We start from the raw sequence: 16,903 nt of genomic DNA, 5'->3' as shown, positions 1-16,903 counted from the left end.
AGGGATACGTTGTTTGTCCTTCTGAAAAGAGATTCCTTCTACTCTTTACATTCCTTAAGAAGAACCGAAAGAAGAAGCTTATGGTCTTCTTTTCGTCTTGTATGTCTGTGAAATACCACTATGAGTTGCTGAACTACATTGATTTGCCCGTCTTGGCCATTCATGTAAGTGATGATGATGATGAGCTCATTGAAAACAGGGTATGCTTATTAAGCCCTATAGATTGTAGGATTGGAGGTATTGCCCTCTCCTCCAAACATTGTCCTGAGTAGTTTGATCACCACTAAGTGATGGATCCTGTGTGAGGGGGCGCAGCTGGGTGTGGAGGGGTATGAGGACTTCCGAAGAGTACAAGACAACTCAAGCCCCTCCTTGAGGGGCTTGCAGAACAGTTAGGGAAATAAGACACCAAGGGATGAGCTCGAAATAAAGTAGGGTAACAGTTCCACAATTTGGGGGTTCTGCTGCTGGAGTTCCTAGAGACAGTCTCAAGATTGCAGCTCTAATGGATGTTTTTATTTAATTCTAGGGAAAGCAAAAGCAAAATAAGCGTACAACCACATTCTTCCAGTTCTGCAATGCAGATTCGGGAACACTGTTGTGTACGGATGTGGCAGCAAGAGGACTAGACATTCCCGAAGTTGACTGGATTGTTCAGTATGACCCTCCGGACGACCCTAAGGTAACTGGCATCATTGGTGTATCTTCAGAATGACTCTGCATTAAAGAGTTCACTTATTCTCCCAGTTCCCTGACAGAAACTGCATTCCACATTCAAGGTAAAGATCCCTACTATACAGTGACTGCAGTACTTCTCTGGTATTGATAAGTATTTAAGGCTTTTCGGGGCTCAGAGGGGCTGTGCAAGAGGATTGAGAAGTATCAGTGGGACTTAAGTTATGAAAATGAGATCCTTGGAATGATCTCTTAAGAACAGCAGATGCCTGAAGGAAATAAAATTGCTTAAGGAGGTAGATAAGCATCTGTCGTATATGTGGTAGAATAAGCTTCATTGAGAAGTCTTTTCAGCAAACAATAGATTAAAGCCATTTTGATGATGAAGCACACATAATACTCATTTTATTAGATCACTGTTAATGCAAACATCATGTCCAGCTTTTTTTTTGGCCTCAATCATTGGCCTGTTGAGGGTGATGTGCGCAGAGCGATTGCTGGCCCAGCTTTGTGTGTGGTGAAGGTGTGTGTGGCCCAGCACCGCAGGAGTGCACCATCTCAGTAGAGACGTGTGCATACTCAGGATACAGACACACAAATGGGCTCATGCGGAAGTCACTGTGTTAACTCAGGTTTTCTTTTTCCACCAAAGGAATATATTCATCGTGTGGGTAGAACAGCCAGAGGCCTAAATGGGAGAGGACATGCCTTGCTTATTTTGCGCCCGGAAGAATTGGGTTTTCTTCGCTACTTGAAACAATCCAAGGTAAAGATCTTTACTTGGAGAAAAGTTTCTCTTAGTGTAGGGATTGTGAGCAAACACCATTTCTACATGTGTCAGAGGAGTCTCGAGTCTGGACAGTGCTATTACAGCCATTCTTGTGGCAATAAAGCAAGTAAGGTTTTATGTACTTCTAGCCCAAGAAGTGAGTACAGAAGGAACTGCCCACATGGCTCGGCTTTCTAGCTCTGTTACCCAGCAACGCCTCTGTGCCCCAGCCTCTCCTTTCCAATTCCCTCCAGCCCTCTTTTAAACCTTCTCCACTCCTTTGAAGCTCCCTCACCCCTAGTCATCTCTGCTTCTGCTCGCCGTCTTTCCTCTTACCTCGTATGAAGCAGTGGGGAATCCTTGTTCACTCTAGCCTCTGCCTCCACTGCCCTCTGTCTCCTATTCATCAACTCTTGGCCTACAGTCTCTTTGCGGTTGGTGCTTTACCATCTCAAATTTCTCACTGTAAAAAAGTAACTTGAACCTAAAACTTATTCTACCCCTGTCTGCAGGATAGCCACTGTCTGTTGCCTTTTCTCAGTCTGCCTTATTGGAAAAATGGTTTATATTCTTGCCATTTACCTCCCTTTCAGTCCCCAACCAGCCTAATTTGGTTTTAGCTTTCTACTGTCGCACCAGAATTGAATCCATCAGAACCCTAAGTGGCCTCTTTATATCTAAGCCATGGGGATGCATATCACGCCTTTTCCTCCCTGACATTTCCATCCTCATTGGCCTTTCTGGCATAGTCTTTCTGATAGGCTTCCTCTACCCTGTAACCACAGGCAGTTCCCTGAAATTGCTCTACAGCTTTTGCACACTTTCTTGAGAATGCTTGGTTTCAGCTAGCCCCTGTCTTTGCTGGGAAGCTATCTCTGGTCTCCTGCCATCCTCCTTGTTCCCACAGCACAGGTGTTCATCAGGTTAACATGTCTTTTTATTATTATGCTTTAAGTTCTAGGGTACATGGGCACAACATGCAGGTTTGTTACATATGTATACACGTGCCATGTTGGTGTGCTACACCCATTAACTCGTCATTTACATTAGCTATATCTCCTAATGCTATCCCTCCCCACTCCCCCCACCCCATGACAGGCCCCAGTGTGTGATGTTCCCCGCCCTGTGTCCAAGTGTTCTCATTGTTCAGTTCCCACCCATGAGTGAGAACATGCGGTGTTTGGTTTTCTGTCCTTGCAATAGTTTGCTCAGAATGATGGTTTCCAGCTTCATCCATGTCCCTACAAAGGACATGAACTCATCCTTTTTTATGGCTGCGTAGTATTCCATGGTATATAATGTGCCACATTTTCTCAATCCAGTCTATTATTGATGGACATTTTCGTTGGTTCCGAGTCTTAGCTATTGTGAATAGTGCCGCAATAAACATATGTGTACATGTGTCTTTATAGCAGCATGATTTATAATGCTTTGGGTATATACCCAGTAATGGGATGACTGGGTCAAATGGTATTTCTAGTTCTAGATCCTTGAGGAATCGCCACACTGTCTTCCACAATGGTTGAACTAGTTTATAGTCCCACCAACAGTGTAAAAGCGTTCCTGTTTCTCCACATCCTCTCCAGCACCTGTTGTTTCCTGACTTTTTAATGATCACCATTCTAGCTGATGTGAGATGGTATCTCATTGTGGTTTTGATTTGCATTTCTCTGATGGTGAGTGATGAGCATTTTTTCATGTGTCTATTGGCTGCATAAATGTCTTCTTTTAAGAAGTGTTTGTTCATATCCTTTCCCCACTTTTTGATGGGGTTGTTTTGATTTTCTTCTTGTAAATTTGCTTAAGTTCTTTGTAGATTCTGGATATTAGCCCTAGCCAAAATTGACAAATGAGATCTAATTAAACTAAAGAGTTTCTGCACAGCAAAAGAAACTACCATCAGAGTGAACAGGCAACCTACAGAATGGGAGGAAATTTTTACAATCTACCCATCTGACAAAGGGCTAATATCCAGAATCTGCAGGTTGACATTTCATTACTTATCTTTCTCCCCCACAAGACGGCACGCTCTCTGAGGGCAGAGTCCAGGACTTAGGCACCTGTTTTCTCTCTATCACCTAGCAAAGGCCTGTTGCTTTTCTAGTTATTTAATGAGTGATAACTGATGGCAGATCAATCCCGTAGGAGTTTGTGGTCATCATGGCCTCCGGTGTCAGAAGCCTCAATACAGGACTATGGAGTATTAGAGCCCCTCTTCTGACATGGAGAAAAGGGACTGATGGCCCTTCTGACTAGAAGCTTCAAACTGTTTCATGGTTCCAAATAGTCAGGATTATAGAGATTCTTACAGAAAAGTGCTTTACTGACTCTATCCCTATCCAATTCCTTGCCTTTCAGAAAAAAAGAAGTACAGATTGCCTAACTCAGCAGAGCAAAGATGAAACTTTCCCATCAACATTGGGAGACTAGAAAAAGCAGATTTTCCTGTCTGTCCTGAGGGAATTTCATAGGCCGGTTCATCCTTCCCTGTCTTCAGTACCCAGTATTGGAATGCCGATCATCCTGGTTTACTAATCTTAATACTTTTGATTTCTAGGTTCCATTAAGTGAATTTGACTTTTCCTGGTCTAAAATTTCTGACATTCAGTCTCAGGTATGTGCTTTTTAAACGTTTTTGTGAGTAGGCAGGAACCTTGTCCCACCACTCTCTTTATAGTGATTCATTGGGCAATCACTGTCCTTTAAAGTCTACCTTGTCGTAAAGTGAGGATCAGACTGTGTGGTGTATAAGGTTTCTTGCTATTCTAGTTACCACCGCTCTGTGCCTTCTTTAAATGTTTTCTGTGGAGTGGCTTTGCTCTAGGATATTTGAAATCTGGTGTTTTGCAGGTTGTTGTTTGTTTTTATTTATTAAAACCAGTGTTTCTTTCTATTTCAGCTTGAGAAATTGATTGAAAAGAACTACTTTCTTCATAAGTCAGCCCAGGAAGCATATAAGTCATACATACGAGCCTATGATTCCCATTCTCTGAAACAGATCTTTAATGTTAATAACTTAAACTTGCCTCAAGTTGCTCTGTCATTTGGTTTCAAGGTACCTCCCTTCGTTGATCTGAGTATCCTTTTCTTTAATGAAGTTACCCTGGAACTAAGGAACAAAAGCTTTGGGGACAGAGGGGCATTTTGGGCTTTGTGATGGATTGGTATGTGTTCTGGCTCAGACTGGAGGCTCCAGTGTTCGCCCTAGTCAATGTCTGCTTGTCTGTGCTAGCACAGGACATAGAGGTTGGATGGGGTAAGCAGGGATTAATCATTAGGATGGGGTTACGGGGACAAGGCAGCTCATGCCTTGAGCCTTCAAAAGACAAATTTGACTGTCAAGGAGAGACAGAGACAGTTGTGTGTTCCAGGCAGAAACACAGGTAAGAAAGCAAAACTTCAGTGTTTGCTGAGGCCGCACTGTGCGGGTACTTAGGTGAATGGGATGTTCTGAAGCTAAAGAGAGGATGGGACCTTTGAAGGAGTTTTAATCCTCTTAGAGCCCCCGGAGGGTTTTATACAAGAAAGTGGCAAGTTCAGGAAAAGAAAATAAAACTTAGGTGTTGCTTAAGATACAAGGCAGAAGGAGTACTTCCAGTTGCTTCAGTTGTGATTTATAATTTGTGCCTTGCAGAAGAAACTGAGCGGCTGAAATGAGGCCTGTGCTTCACTGCCATTGGGAGTAACTTCTCAGGGGACTAGAGGACCAAATTTTGGGTCACCATCCCCATTGTAAGCATTGAGTAAACTGAAATAAATGAATGTCGAGTCCTGTGGAAGAAAGAGCAGCTCCTTCACTTAGGCATTCCTAAATCAATTCTGAAGAGAAATGATAGTCATTCGTTTTGACACAGGAGGTGCTTTTTTAATGTGCGCCTATCAACTTCCTGATTAAACTCATAAATCCTTATTCACTGTCATGAATTTCATTGTGTGGAAGAAATAATTAATATGACTATTACACACCGAAGTTTAAAATCATACCTGCTAGTTTAAGTCCACAGTCACGTGGCCACTCCTAATTTTCTGGAAATTTGTTGCATAGGCTTATGTTCCCACATTTTCATTGTTGAGAATGGGGTTGTGGAGGGACAGCAGTGTTCATGCTGACTTTTTCTCTGTGTAGAGGTTTGATTGGAGTTCATTATCTTTTTTGCTTGATTTCCTTAACGTTTGCCTCCAGACGTCAACAGCAATGAAGGCAAGCAGAGAAAGAGAGGAGGTGGTGGTGGATTTGGCTACCAGAAAACCAAGAAAGTTGAGAAGTCCAAAATCTTTAAACACATTAGCAAGAAATCATCCGACAGCAGGCAGTTCTCTCACTGATGACATGCCTTTCTTTCATCTTGAGTAACTTTGTCCTAAAATGAAGTTTTTTTTTTCCCTTGATTTGACAGGATTTTTGTAGACTTTAGAATTTGGACTTACCTAACAAGAGTATAAATTGACTTGGGTTGCAAGCGCTGAGCACTGTTACTTCTATCGAGTCTCTCTTTTATTTTTGGGACATAAAACAGGCTTTAATTTTCTTGGTTGCCCAAGGGCAGCAAAGAATATCTGGTCTTTCTTGTGATTATATAATATTTTAATTTTAAATATCCCTCCCTCATACACACAAATGTATGTTACTGTTTTAATATAATTCTTTTTTTTGTACCTTCTTGTTTTGTGAAGACTTTTGTGGCATGGATTGCCATGCTCACCACTGTAAAAGGTGACCTAGTATACTGGGCAGCTGGTGGCAGTGCAGAAAAGAGTCTCAGGTTATTTTTTGTTTTTCGTTATTTCTTGGACCTTGACAGTATCTAATGACTCCTCCTGAGAATGCTGCAGTGTAAAAGAGCAGAGAGCTTTGGGAAATACCTGAGAAGCACCTTAGGATTAGGGTGGCATTGCTTTTATAGAGTCTTGATTTTAAAGCAATGGGCCTTTCTCAGGTGTTTCGTGTTTTGGAGCAAAAACTATGGTTTGTAATTAGAATAAAGTGTCACTAAGCAGTTATAACGTTTGACGGGTGGAGGTAGGAAGAGGATGGAATTGAGATGTTTGAGCCTCATTTACATCAATAGAGGTGTAATGTACTGCATTTCTTCATTTGGTAGCATAGCAAAGACTTGAAAAACACACATACAAAGAATGGTGATGCTCCTCATTCAGATTTGTTTAATTCAAGGTGGTTTGGATTTTGGTAAGCCTTTGCACTCTGTAGAGTACTTAGAAGACAAGGGCAACTTACTTGGAGTTAGAGCCAGGCCATCAGACAGTGCCCAGCACACATTAATGTTAGCTTCTTTCTGAGAAAAAATACGGCCCTGAAACAAAAAATACATTTGCTGTGAGGATTGAAAATGAACAAAGTTAGAAAAAAAACAGCAAAGTCAGTGATTTAGTCAGGTGAGTTTTTGTTGTAGGAGCAGTTGATTCGTGTGTTTTATGTAGTATATAACTACAAGATAGTACATTTTTTAGCAGTTCAAAACCAAAGTTGCTAGCATCATTTTGTTGTTGTGCCAGTTAATCATAGGATCCCATTAAATTAGTGCGCTAACATCTAATGTAGAGAAAACTGTTTGGTAAAGAACATTCCAGTAGGAAAAGAAAAGAACAATCTTCCATTTCTGGACTTGGCCACCATCACCCTGGTCGGACCTGTCCTGAGCTTCCAACCTTGACTGCTGAGCTCCTGGCTTAGCTTCTTGGGTTCCTGATTTCCTGGTGTTTACTAACTCTCTCCAGGATCATGTTTTTCTGATTTTGTTTTTCAGGAATAATGTTTTTTAAAAGACAAAAACAAAGGGAAAAATATTTAATTACTGAGGAGAAGTAAATACTATTGGTATTTTGTACATAATCTAATTTTTATATGCATGTTGGTGCTTTTTAATTTTTTTATCGAAAATGAAGTCATCTACCTACTACTTGTAACCCAGCTTGTTTCATAACATGTTATTTTCCTGTGTCATTAAATAATTACCTCAATGTTGTATTTCCTTTATGGATACTTTGTTGACCCTTGCTTGGTCTGCCAGGATTTACTTTCAAGATACCTACCTGATTGTGCCAGACTGGCTCTCCCTATCTCAGTATGTCTTGTGCTCCTACTGGTCTTGAGATTGTTTATCTCTAGTATGAGTCAGTCTCGAGAGGTTTTGTAAGAAAAGCATATAAACAAAGTGGACAGGGTTGGCCCTGCTATATAAGAACTTACTTCAGGTCCATTAGCAGCCTCATCCATGATCTCCATTACCTGTAGTCAACTGTGGTCTAACTAGGTCAGCACGGTACAATAATACACTTTGAGAGGCCACATTTACATGACTTTTATTACAGTATATTGTAATTGTTTTATGTTAATCTCAGTGTACTGATTTATAAACTGAACTTCTGTCACAGATAATGTATAGGAAAGAATATATAGAGGGTTCAGTGTTGTCCACAGTTTCAGACGTCCACTGGGGGTCCAGGAATGTATCCCTGGAGGATAAGGGGGAACTACTGTACTTGCTGGGTGCTGTTTGTGATTGTAGTGGCAGGATGGTCCAGGCTACGGACAAGAGACAACCAGACTTGTCCAGCCTGGCCAGATTCAGATATGAAAGAGCCAGTTACTGGTATCACGTACCGTGAATGAAAGCAGCACCATCTGCAAGGCTCATGCACAGTAAGGGCTTCATATGTTCCTGTGCTAAGAGCACATTTGGTAGCAAATGTGGGCGTTTGACAGGTGGTATTAGGTGGCTGTAGCCATGAAGGTTTGAAGGCAGAATGTGAGGTGGAGGAGCCAAGCACATCACTACATGCGGGTAAGTCTTTGGGTCCTGTGGGCTGCAAGTGATGACTATGTCTAAATTTATTTAGTCTCAGCCAGCCTTGTATAAATAAAACAAGATACCCAAAACAGGATCCCTAAGTTATACAGGGGTTATAAGTGAGAGCTCTGTAACCAGAATGCCTGGATTCAAATTCCAGCTGGTGCCACTTGCTAACCTCGGGGCTGGTTCAGGAGTGATGCAAAAGTACTAATACCTCCTTCAGAAGGCGGTGCTCAGGACAGTGCCCAGGTGCTGAGTGCTCTGTCCATGGTACCTGCCTCCGTGCGCCTTACACGAAAAACGCTGCTATGCAGCGGCAGATACAGAGGCTCATCCCAAACCCTGAGCCAGTCTGGGCTTTGGCATACAGACAGGATTTCTAACAGTCTGGATCTCTTGGAATTCTGGAGAGCAGACTTGGGCTTTGGAAAGTGGTCCAGTCCTGCAGCACCTTCCTAAGGTAGCTGTCAAGTATATTAATGCTGTTTTCAACATTACTGAGTGTGGGGTGGCAACAACAACAGTGTAGTGTGCCTTTGGATAACCTAATTCATCATAAATTAAAAGCCTGTTAGACACAAGAATATGCCCAGATCCTTAGGATGGATACAGATTAGAGAAGGTAGGCATAAATTGTTGCAATATTGTTTTCCAAATGATGTGATAGATGCAGGCAAATATTCCAGCTATTTTTTTTGAGCCTGGAAATCCTGTGTCCTCTGGTCCTAGTAGTGGACTATGATTTTCTTGCCCCATCTCTAGGAGATTCTGATTCAGTAGGCCTTTGCTAGGGTAGAGGTATGCAGGTGATGCTTATGCTCAGCTAGGTTTGGGAGCAACCAGACTAGAATCCATTTACATACAGACTCTTAGTAAATGTTTTCTGCTCTCATCTTGCAAACTGAAAGTGCCCAGCAAAGGAAATAGTGTTAGTATGTTGTTGTCATTCACAAACTAGGGCTCCCCGGAAGAGAGACAGGCTGGGGCTTTCGAGAGAGAAGCAGCTGTGTTTCATTTGAATGCCTGGTGTCGAAAGTAGGACAGCCTAGCTTCATGGAACCTCCTTGAACCAGAGAAAACCTCCATATCCCTCAACAGTGCTCCATTCAATCCCTGTCCATTGGTGTTGGACCAGACATGAAACCAATTTGCCTTGGCCACATGTCTTTGAGAAAAAAAGCCACTCTCCCTTCTGGGAATCAGAGCACATGTACCTTTAATATAAAAGGGGAATGTGGAACATTCTAACTGGATGATCACTTTTCTGTGGAGGGAAAAGCACACTTTTTGTTTTGAGGGGCTATCCAGTATCAAACTTTTTTTTTGAGACGGAGTCTCGCTCTCACCCAGGCTAGCGTGCAGTGGTGCGATCTCGACTCACTGCAACCTCCATCTCCCAGGTTCAAGCGATTCTCCTTCCTCAGCCTCCTGAACAGCTGGGACTACAGGCGTGTGCTACCATGCCCGGCTAATGTTATTTTTTGTTGTTTTGTTTTGTTTTGTTTGAGACAGAGTCTGGCTCTGTCGCCTAGCCTGGAGTGCAGCGGCGTGATCTCGGCTCACTGCAAACTCTGCCACCCAGGTTCATGCCATTCTCCTGCCTCAGCCTCCCGAGTTGCTGGGACTACAGGTTCCCTCCACCACACCCGGCTAACTTTTTTGTATTTTTAGCGATGGGGTTTCACTGTGTTAGCCAGGGTGGTCTCGATCTCCTGACCTTGTGATCCGCCTGCCTCGGCCTCCCAAAGTGCTGAGATTACAGGCGTGAACCTGTTGCCCAGGCTAGTCTCAAACTCCTGACGTCAGGTGAACCACCCGCCTCGGCCCCCCAGAGTGCAGGGATTACAGGTGTGAGCCATCTTGCCTAGCCCGCATCCAACCTTTTGTTTGGAGACAGTACCTTTCAAGTACTGGTAGGCTGCTGAGATCACCTCCCATCAGACAAGCAAAAATGCCTCCCATGCAGCCAGGGTGGGGCTGTGACCTGGGTTTGACTAATCACATACACTTGCCCAGAGTGAATCAGTTACTAACTGATAAAACAGGAGCAGAAACAGTAGATGTAGCAGCTTTCTCATCCAGAGTCCAGGGGCAGCTGTGTCGGGAACAGGCAGCTCCAGCTGTGGCACCAGGCAGCAGCCGCATTCACACCAGGTTGAGTGTGACAGAGTGTGTGCTATGACAGGCTGGGTTCCTGCCCTTTAGCTACCTGCCCTTGTTCCTGCCTATTTTGCAAGCCTAGTTCTGCAGCCATTTCATATATTTTCGATTCATTCTGTTTCAGTTTAAATTTCTCAGAGTGGCTTTTTGTTGCTCATAATTAGCCCAAGGATGTAATAGCCGCTAAGGTTTGGTTTCCCTCTCCCTCTTGTTGAAGTGTCCAGGTTGCTTGCCACCATTCGTGCCCTCCCTGCCTGGAGCCTCCTACCCTTTGGCACAGGGAGAATTGGACATTTTGAGCAAGGCCAGGACTTTGAAACATCTAGGGCAAGGATGCGTCGAAAAAAGAACAAGTGGCAAACTCACCACCTCGGGGCAGGTCATGGGGAAACTGCTCGGGAGGTTTGGGAGGCAGGCAAAAGCGGGATGCTTGGCATCACTGGGAGCCTCTAGAGGAGTGTCCACAGCTGGGAAAGGGGGAGCCAAGGATTGTCAGCCCTCCCAAGGCAGCACTTTCTGGAGTCAGGCAGAATATACAGGAGGCTTGGGGCAAGTGACTTCCCTGCTCTGTGACTCAGTTTCCTTATCTGTAGAACGGAAGGAACGAATACACAAGGATTAGGTGCACAGAGTCAGGCCAAGTCAGGTCTTAGAAACAAGAGCTAACACACTATTATCAGGAACATCAGGAAAAGCGGGAAGAAGGTCAGAAACGAGAAAAACGACGTTTTCTAGGACTTACTGGTTTCTCACACCCTCTCCCCACCATCAAAATCATAGTTTCAGAGGCATTAGGCCAAAAACGCCAAAAAGGAGCCTCCTTCTGGGAAGTCTCCGGCCTTTCCGCGGCTGCCAATGTCCCCAGCAGAGGGCTCTCGGCTGTGCCGACTCAAGACAGCGGCTGCGACGGGGCCAGCTACGCTTGTCAAAGGAGCAGCTGGTGATTTTGACTTGCCTTTGCTGGCAGAGGAGCGCTATAAAGGGTTCATTTTATCCAGCTTGAGGAAGGAAAAGTTGGAGTATAGGGGAAGAGTGGGACAGACACGCGACTCGGTCATGCCCAGAGCATGCGCTAAGGGGGAAGTGGAGAGAGGATTCCTACTCCCAGGCTGATGAGGCTCTGAACCAAGTGCCCCTTGTACTTTAAGCGCTGTAAGCCTGCCGGCAGCCCTGGGAAGGACAGTCTTACCCGGACGTCACAGTGAGGGAGCAGAAGCGCAGAGTAAACCACAGATAGGAGGGCGCCTAACCTGGACGCCAGCGCGGTTTGCTCAGCCCTAGGGCCGGACGCTTTCCCGCTCCCTGACCGCCTCGTCTTCCTCCTCAGGCAGAACTGCCCTTCCCTCCCTGCTGCCCCCAGGGAATGCTGCCGGTGTCCTCAGATGCGGGCAGGAGGAATCTACCAGCGCCTGAGAGCCTGGCCCGAACCAGGGCTGGAGGTGCTGGGGCAAAGACAGAGGATGTGGCCTCCAACCCTGAGACTCCAGCACAGAGGGTTACCAGGGCGGCTTTGGGTGAGGAAATAGAAAAAGGTCAGACGCCCTAGGAGCAGCGCCCTGGACTCCATTCTGATAACACGTATATTTGTTTGGCTACTAAGAGTAAGAGCCTGGGGGTGCAAGAGTGATTCCAGCCCCCTCCGACAAACTTTTGTGAGAGAGATCTGAAGAAAATCCAGGGGGAAATGTACTACAGAGAGAAAATCGCCATCTCAAGGACTGAACGCTCAAGAATGGCGTTGGGTGGGCTCTGCGTTGGAATTGAGTCCTGAAGGATGTTCTAACAGCAACGTGGGGAAAGGAAGGGAGAAGCCAAGGCATGCAGGTAACGTGAACAGCATGAGCCAAGGCAAAGGGGCAGCGTGGGGCTGCACCCTGGAGTCCGCTCTTGTCTGAATTCTAGTGCTGTCACTGACTAGCAGGGAACCTCCCTGTGCCTCCTGGCTGTCACATGTAAAGACAGCATTGCTACCCAGCCCTTATACCGTAAAGTTTATGAACTAGCACTGTGAGCAGTGCAGAAATATTAGCTGCTGTTAGCAGAGCATGCTGTACACTTTGAGTTATTGTAAGAATGAAATAAATCAACAAATGCAAAGCAGGTTTTGCATAACAAAGACTAAACAAGTGTTAGCCCCTTTCCTCCCTTCCTGCCTGTGATAATGCTGTCTTATGATGTCCTTTAATTATTTTGTGTGGTTAAACTTCAGCTTATTGGCCAGTTCATCCTTGTAGATAAAAGTATTTTTAAAGCCTCCAATTTTAATTTCCTCACAGACCATTTCTGTACTTGTCCTTACATCTACTTCATATTGAAATTTTCTCTTTCTGTTTCTTTATGTCTCTGCATCTAGACCAGTGGTTCCCAATTGAGGTCAGTTTTGCTCCGCAGGGCACACTTAACAACATCTGGAGACATTTTTAATTGTCCTGACTGAGAGGAGAACGCTACTGGCATCTAGTGGGCAGAGGCCGGGGATACTGCTGAACATCCCGTAGTCCCCAGGACTCCTGCCACACAGATTATCCAGCCCCAAATGTCAATAGTGCCGGGGTTATGAAACCCTAATGAAGACAATTCTTCATTAGACTGAATCTTACTTATCTTTGTTCCCTCATGTCTCACAAGCAGAGTATGAGTTCAGCAAATAGGAGTTGAACAGAAATCAGGAGGAGGTGCTGATTGACAGGAAAAAAGAAAGATTTCGTTTAGAGTTGAGAGTTCAGCTGGACAGCCAGAGGGGCTCTGGCATGGAGACTGGAAGTCAGAAGAGAATTTGCAGCAAGACATTTAGAGCCATTTATCCAGCCATCATAATTTTATTGAGTAACTATTTTGTGTGAGGCACTGTACTAGATGCTGTGGCAACAGACAAGCAAGGCAACCCCTATGAATAAGGCACTCCTGGTCTACACGTAGTGGGAGAAACATAGAAATTCATCTGTTCTGAGCGGAGCCAGTGGGAGCCCAGAGGATGGACACCCAGCGTGGTCTGAGGAATCATGGGCGAAAACAGGAGGCATCAGTAGAGATCTCTGGTAAAGAAGAGTGAGGGCTGGAAGGAAATTCCAGGCAGTGGGAACAACTTACATGAAGTGAGAATGGTGGAAATGCCTAGCAAGGCTGTAGTGAGAGAGTCATGAGGCAGAGGAGTGAGGTGCATAGCAGGGAATAGCAGATGGGGCCAGAGCAGTAAAATTGACCATTGTTCTATTTGAAGAAGGGTAGGACACATTTATAGGTTTTTGGCTATTTCTCTTTTTGGTAATAGCATCTATATTCTTTAGAGGATTATCTCTTCCCCCTCACTCCTCTCCTAGTGGAGGTACAGGCATGAGAAAAAGCTAAATCAATAACATGTTCTCAAATATAACTTACAATCCCAGGAGTCATGATGAAATTGTTGAAAAAAAAAAAAAATACTTGAAGCTCACTAACCTTAGTATTGCATTTCAACGACACTGTCAAATAATTCCTGTTTCCCAGGTCCCTAGAGCTGCTGAGTTTCTGACTTCTCTAAGCTAGGTTTGCAAGCCTGAGAAGTTGGGACTACAGGTGTGAGTCACCACGCCCAGCCAATTTGTTGCATTTTTGGTAGAGATGAGGTTTTGCCATGTTGCCCAGGTTGGTCTTGAACTCCTGAGCTCAAGCAATCCACCTGCCTCGGCCTCCCAAAGTGCTGGGATTACAGGAATGAACCATCACGCATGGCCTTCTGTTTTTAAGTCATTTGTTGTATTCTGTGAGACTTTTTTCCCCCATTTTTCCTTAAGTTACATAGTCACTTTCTGTTACTTACAACCAGAGTAACTTAATTGATAAAGTCAGTGAGGAAGGAATAGAATGCAACAAATGGCTTAAAAACAGAAGGCCGTGCATGATGGTTCATTCCTGTAATCCCAGCACTTTGGGAGGCCAAGGCAGGTGGATTGCTTGAGCTCAGGAGTTCAAGACCAACCTGGGCAACATGGCAAAACCTCATGTCTACCAAAAATGCAAAAAATTGGCTGGGCATGGTGACTCACACCTGTAGTCCCAACTTCTCAGAAGGCTGAGGTGGGAGGATCGCTTGAACCTGGGAGGCGGAGGTTTCAGTGAGCAGAGATTGAACCACCTGGATGACAGAGTGTGACCTTGTCTGAAAAAAAAAAAAAAAAAGAAGGATAATCAAGACAATGAACTAACACAGAAGCCATAGTGGACTTTCTTCAATATTTTAAGAAAGGTGAAAAATAGCAGAAATTTAACCTCTCAAAAATACTAGTCCCATTATCTATTCTTCCTCAGTTACAAAGCCCCTGATTTCATCTAGGCACATGGCTGCCCAGAAAAAGACAACCCTGTCTAGCCCCTCTTAAACCTAATTGTAGCTATCTAAGTTCTAGCCAATGATATGTCAGAGGAAGTAGCATGTATTGCAACTTCTTAAGTAGCCTAGAAAGATGTGGTCACATCACCTTGGGTTGTTACCTTCTTTGTGTCGTTTTGATCTCTCTGGCTGGAAAACAGAAATGATGTCTGGAGTGTAAGCAGCCATCTTGGGCTAGGAGACTACATGCTAACATGGTGACACACCACCCAGAAAGAATCTGAGTAGTCGATGATCACAGAGCTACCGTGTCACCACTAGACTGTCTACCTCCACATTTTATTTGTGTGACATAGAAATAAAGTTTAAGCTTTGTTTTTTTTCTGGGATGTATGTGTGTGCACATGTGCATATCTGTCTGTTTCACGTGCAGTGAGACCTAATTCTAACTCATATGCAGATATGATGGGGGAACTTTGCCACAAGGTATCATTGTGGTATGATGGCTGTGCCTTGCTCCCCTTCAGGATCCAAAATGGAAAGCTTGTCCTTCTTCCTGTTCCCCTGGATGCCAAACGATGGGCCCGAGACTCTGGCTCTGCCATGTGGATGCTCCCACTCAGGACTTTGGATGTGTAGTGATTCCTACAGAAAGGGCAGAGAAGATGCCTAGACCACAGCCACACGGTCTCCATCACAGCAGTGGTGTTCTGTGGAATGAGTACTAATTTTCTGGCCACATTTTCTGTTAAAAACTGGTTGTTGAGCTGCCCAGTCGTCTTGGTCAAGGAGTGCTGGAGTGGCCTGGGACGGCAGTGTTGTTTGCTTTTCTTAGGATGGAACAGACCATCACAACGTTGTGATGGTTCAAAGGTTCACAACTTTGAACCAACACAACTTTGAACCAACACAACGCTCAAAGTAAATGCTCATTGAAGTATTTTGGATTTCGTATTTTCAGATTTGGGATGCCCAACCAGTGTAATGCAAATATTAAAAAAAAAAAAAAAATTTTAGTCTGAAACACTCCTGGTCCTAAGCATTTTGAATACAGGATACTCAGCCTGTATGACACTTTCCTGTTGGACCCTCTTTCCTACCCCAAATAATACTTAATACGTGTTTGTTTCAAAAGAGCCACTCTGAGCATCTTTGGCTGTAAGGAGCAGAGTCACATTCTAGCTCCCCTGGCACCTGCTTCACAGGAGCCCATGTGACAAGACCAGGTTCTCATCAGGACAGCCATATCTGAGAGCTGTTGGGGTCTGTGATCTGCTGAATAATGACCTCTCAATGATCTTCACATCCTAATCCCCAGAAACTTTGAATATATTACTTTATATGACAACGGGGATTTTAAAGATGTGATTAAGTAAACAGTTTGGAGATGGAGAGATTTTCCTGGATTATTCAGATGTGCCCAATGTAAACACAAGGGCCCTCATGAAAGGGAGGCAAGAGGGTCAGAGAAGATGCTGTGACAACAGAAGCAGAGGACAGAGAATCGCAGAGAGATCTGAAGATACTACACAGCTGGCTTTGAAAATGCAGGAAAGGGCCATAAGCCAAGAAATGTTGTGGGCAAGAAAGAAACAGATTATTCCCTAGAGCCTCCAAAAGGAACTTAGCTGTGTTAACACCTTGATTTAGCTCAGGGAGACACACTTGGGACTTCTGATTATTATAAGATAATACATTTCTGTTGCTTCACACCACTAAGTTTGTGATAATTTGTTAGAGCTGCAGTAGGAAACTAATATAGCATCTTTCCTTTCTTTCTAGTTAAAGGACTTACTTATACATGTACACATTTCTCAGGAGTCCTGTCAACCACTGGGAAGAAAGAGGCTGGACTTCTGCATTGAACCCAGGAACAGGGTTTCACAGCAGTGGAAACCTGGGGTTAAATATCAGTGGAACCTTACACGACTTGAAGAATCTTTAATACAAGCTAGGTTTTGACCCCAAATTAGACATGTGGCAGCCTCTCATTGCAGTCTATCTTGCAAACCTCGGTGTGGCAGGGAATCAAATTTACCCACATTCCCTGCTTTAAAGGATTGTCCTCTGATCATTTCAGTTGGGTTAAGCCCTTTCTCGTCAGTCATGGACAGAGCAATGTACCTGCCTTTGTTTTCCTTAATTCTTTCAAGGGCCTTTGGGTAATAAATGATTGGG

At 44.3% G+C, this 16,903-nt stretch overlaps 2 protein-coding genes across 2 annotated transcripts in view; both read left to right on the top strand.

Moving 5' to 3' along the window:
- Positions 1-7,428, top strand: part of LOC105511569 (ATP-dependent RNA helicase DDX18-like) — a 24,534-nt gene extending 17,106 nt beyond the window's left edge. Inside the window, exons 8-13 of the mRNA XM_011941727.1 lie at positions 3-164; positions 530-682; positions 1,328-1,441; positions 4,002-4,058; positions 4,344-4,521; positions 5,628-7,428. Of these exons, the coding sequence (XP_011797117.1) occupies positions 3-164; positions 530-682; positions 1,328-1,441; positions 4,002-4,058; positions 4,344-4,521; positions 5,628-5,770 (807 nt within the window). The 3' untranslated portion in view covers positions 5,771-7,428. The remainder of the gene's footprint in view (positions 1-2; positions 165-529; positions 683-1,327; positions 1,442-4,001; positions 4,059-4,343; positions 4,522-5,627) is intronic.
- Positions 7,429-7,978: 550 nt separating this feature from the next.
- Positions 7,979-16,903, top strand: part of LOC105511567 — a 30,740-nt gene continuing 21,815 nt past the window's right edge. The window contains 5 exon segments of the mRNA XM_011941726.1: positions 7,979-8,062; positions 8,169-8,247; positions 10,634-10,818; positions 11,248-11,469; positions 11,744-11,948. Of these exon segments, the coding sequence (XP_011797116.1) occupies positions 7,979-8,062; positions 8,169-8,247; positions 10,634-10,818; positions 11,248-11,469; positions 11,744-11,948 (775 nt within the window).

This window comes from Colobus angolensis, unplaced genomic scaffold (assembly GCF_000951035.1).
Source record: "Colobus angolensis palliatus isolate OR3802 unplaced genomic scaffold, Cang.pa_1.0 Scaffold20, whole genome shotgun sequence".
Classification (NCBI taxonomy): domain Eukaryota; kingdom Metazoa; phylum Chordata; class Mammalia; order Primates; family Cercopithecidae; genus Colobus; species Colobus angolensis.
Note: the sequence above shows the minus strand (reverse complement) of the source record. Positions and strands in the feature narration are given on the sequence as shown.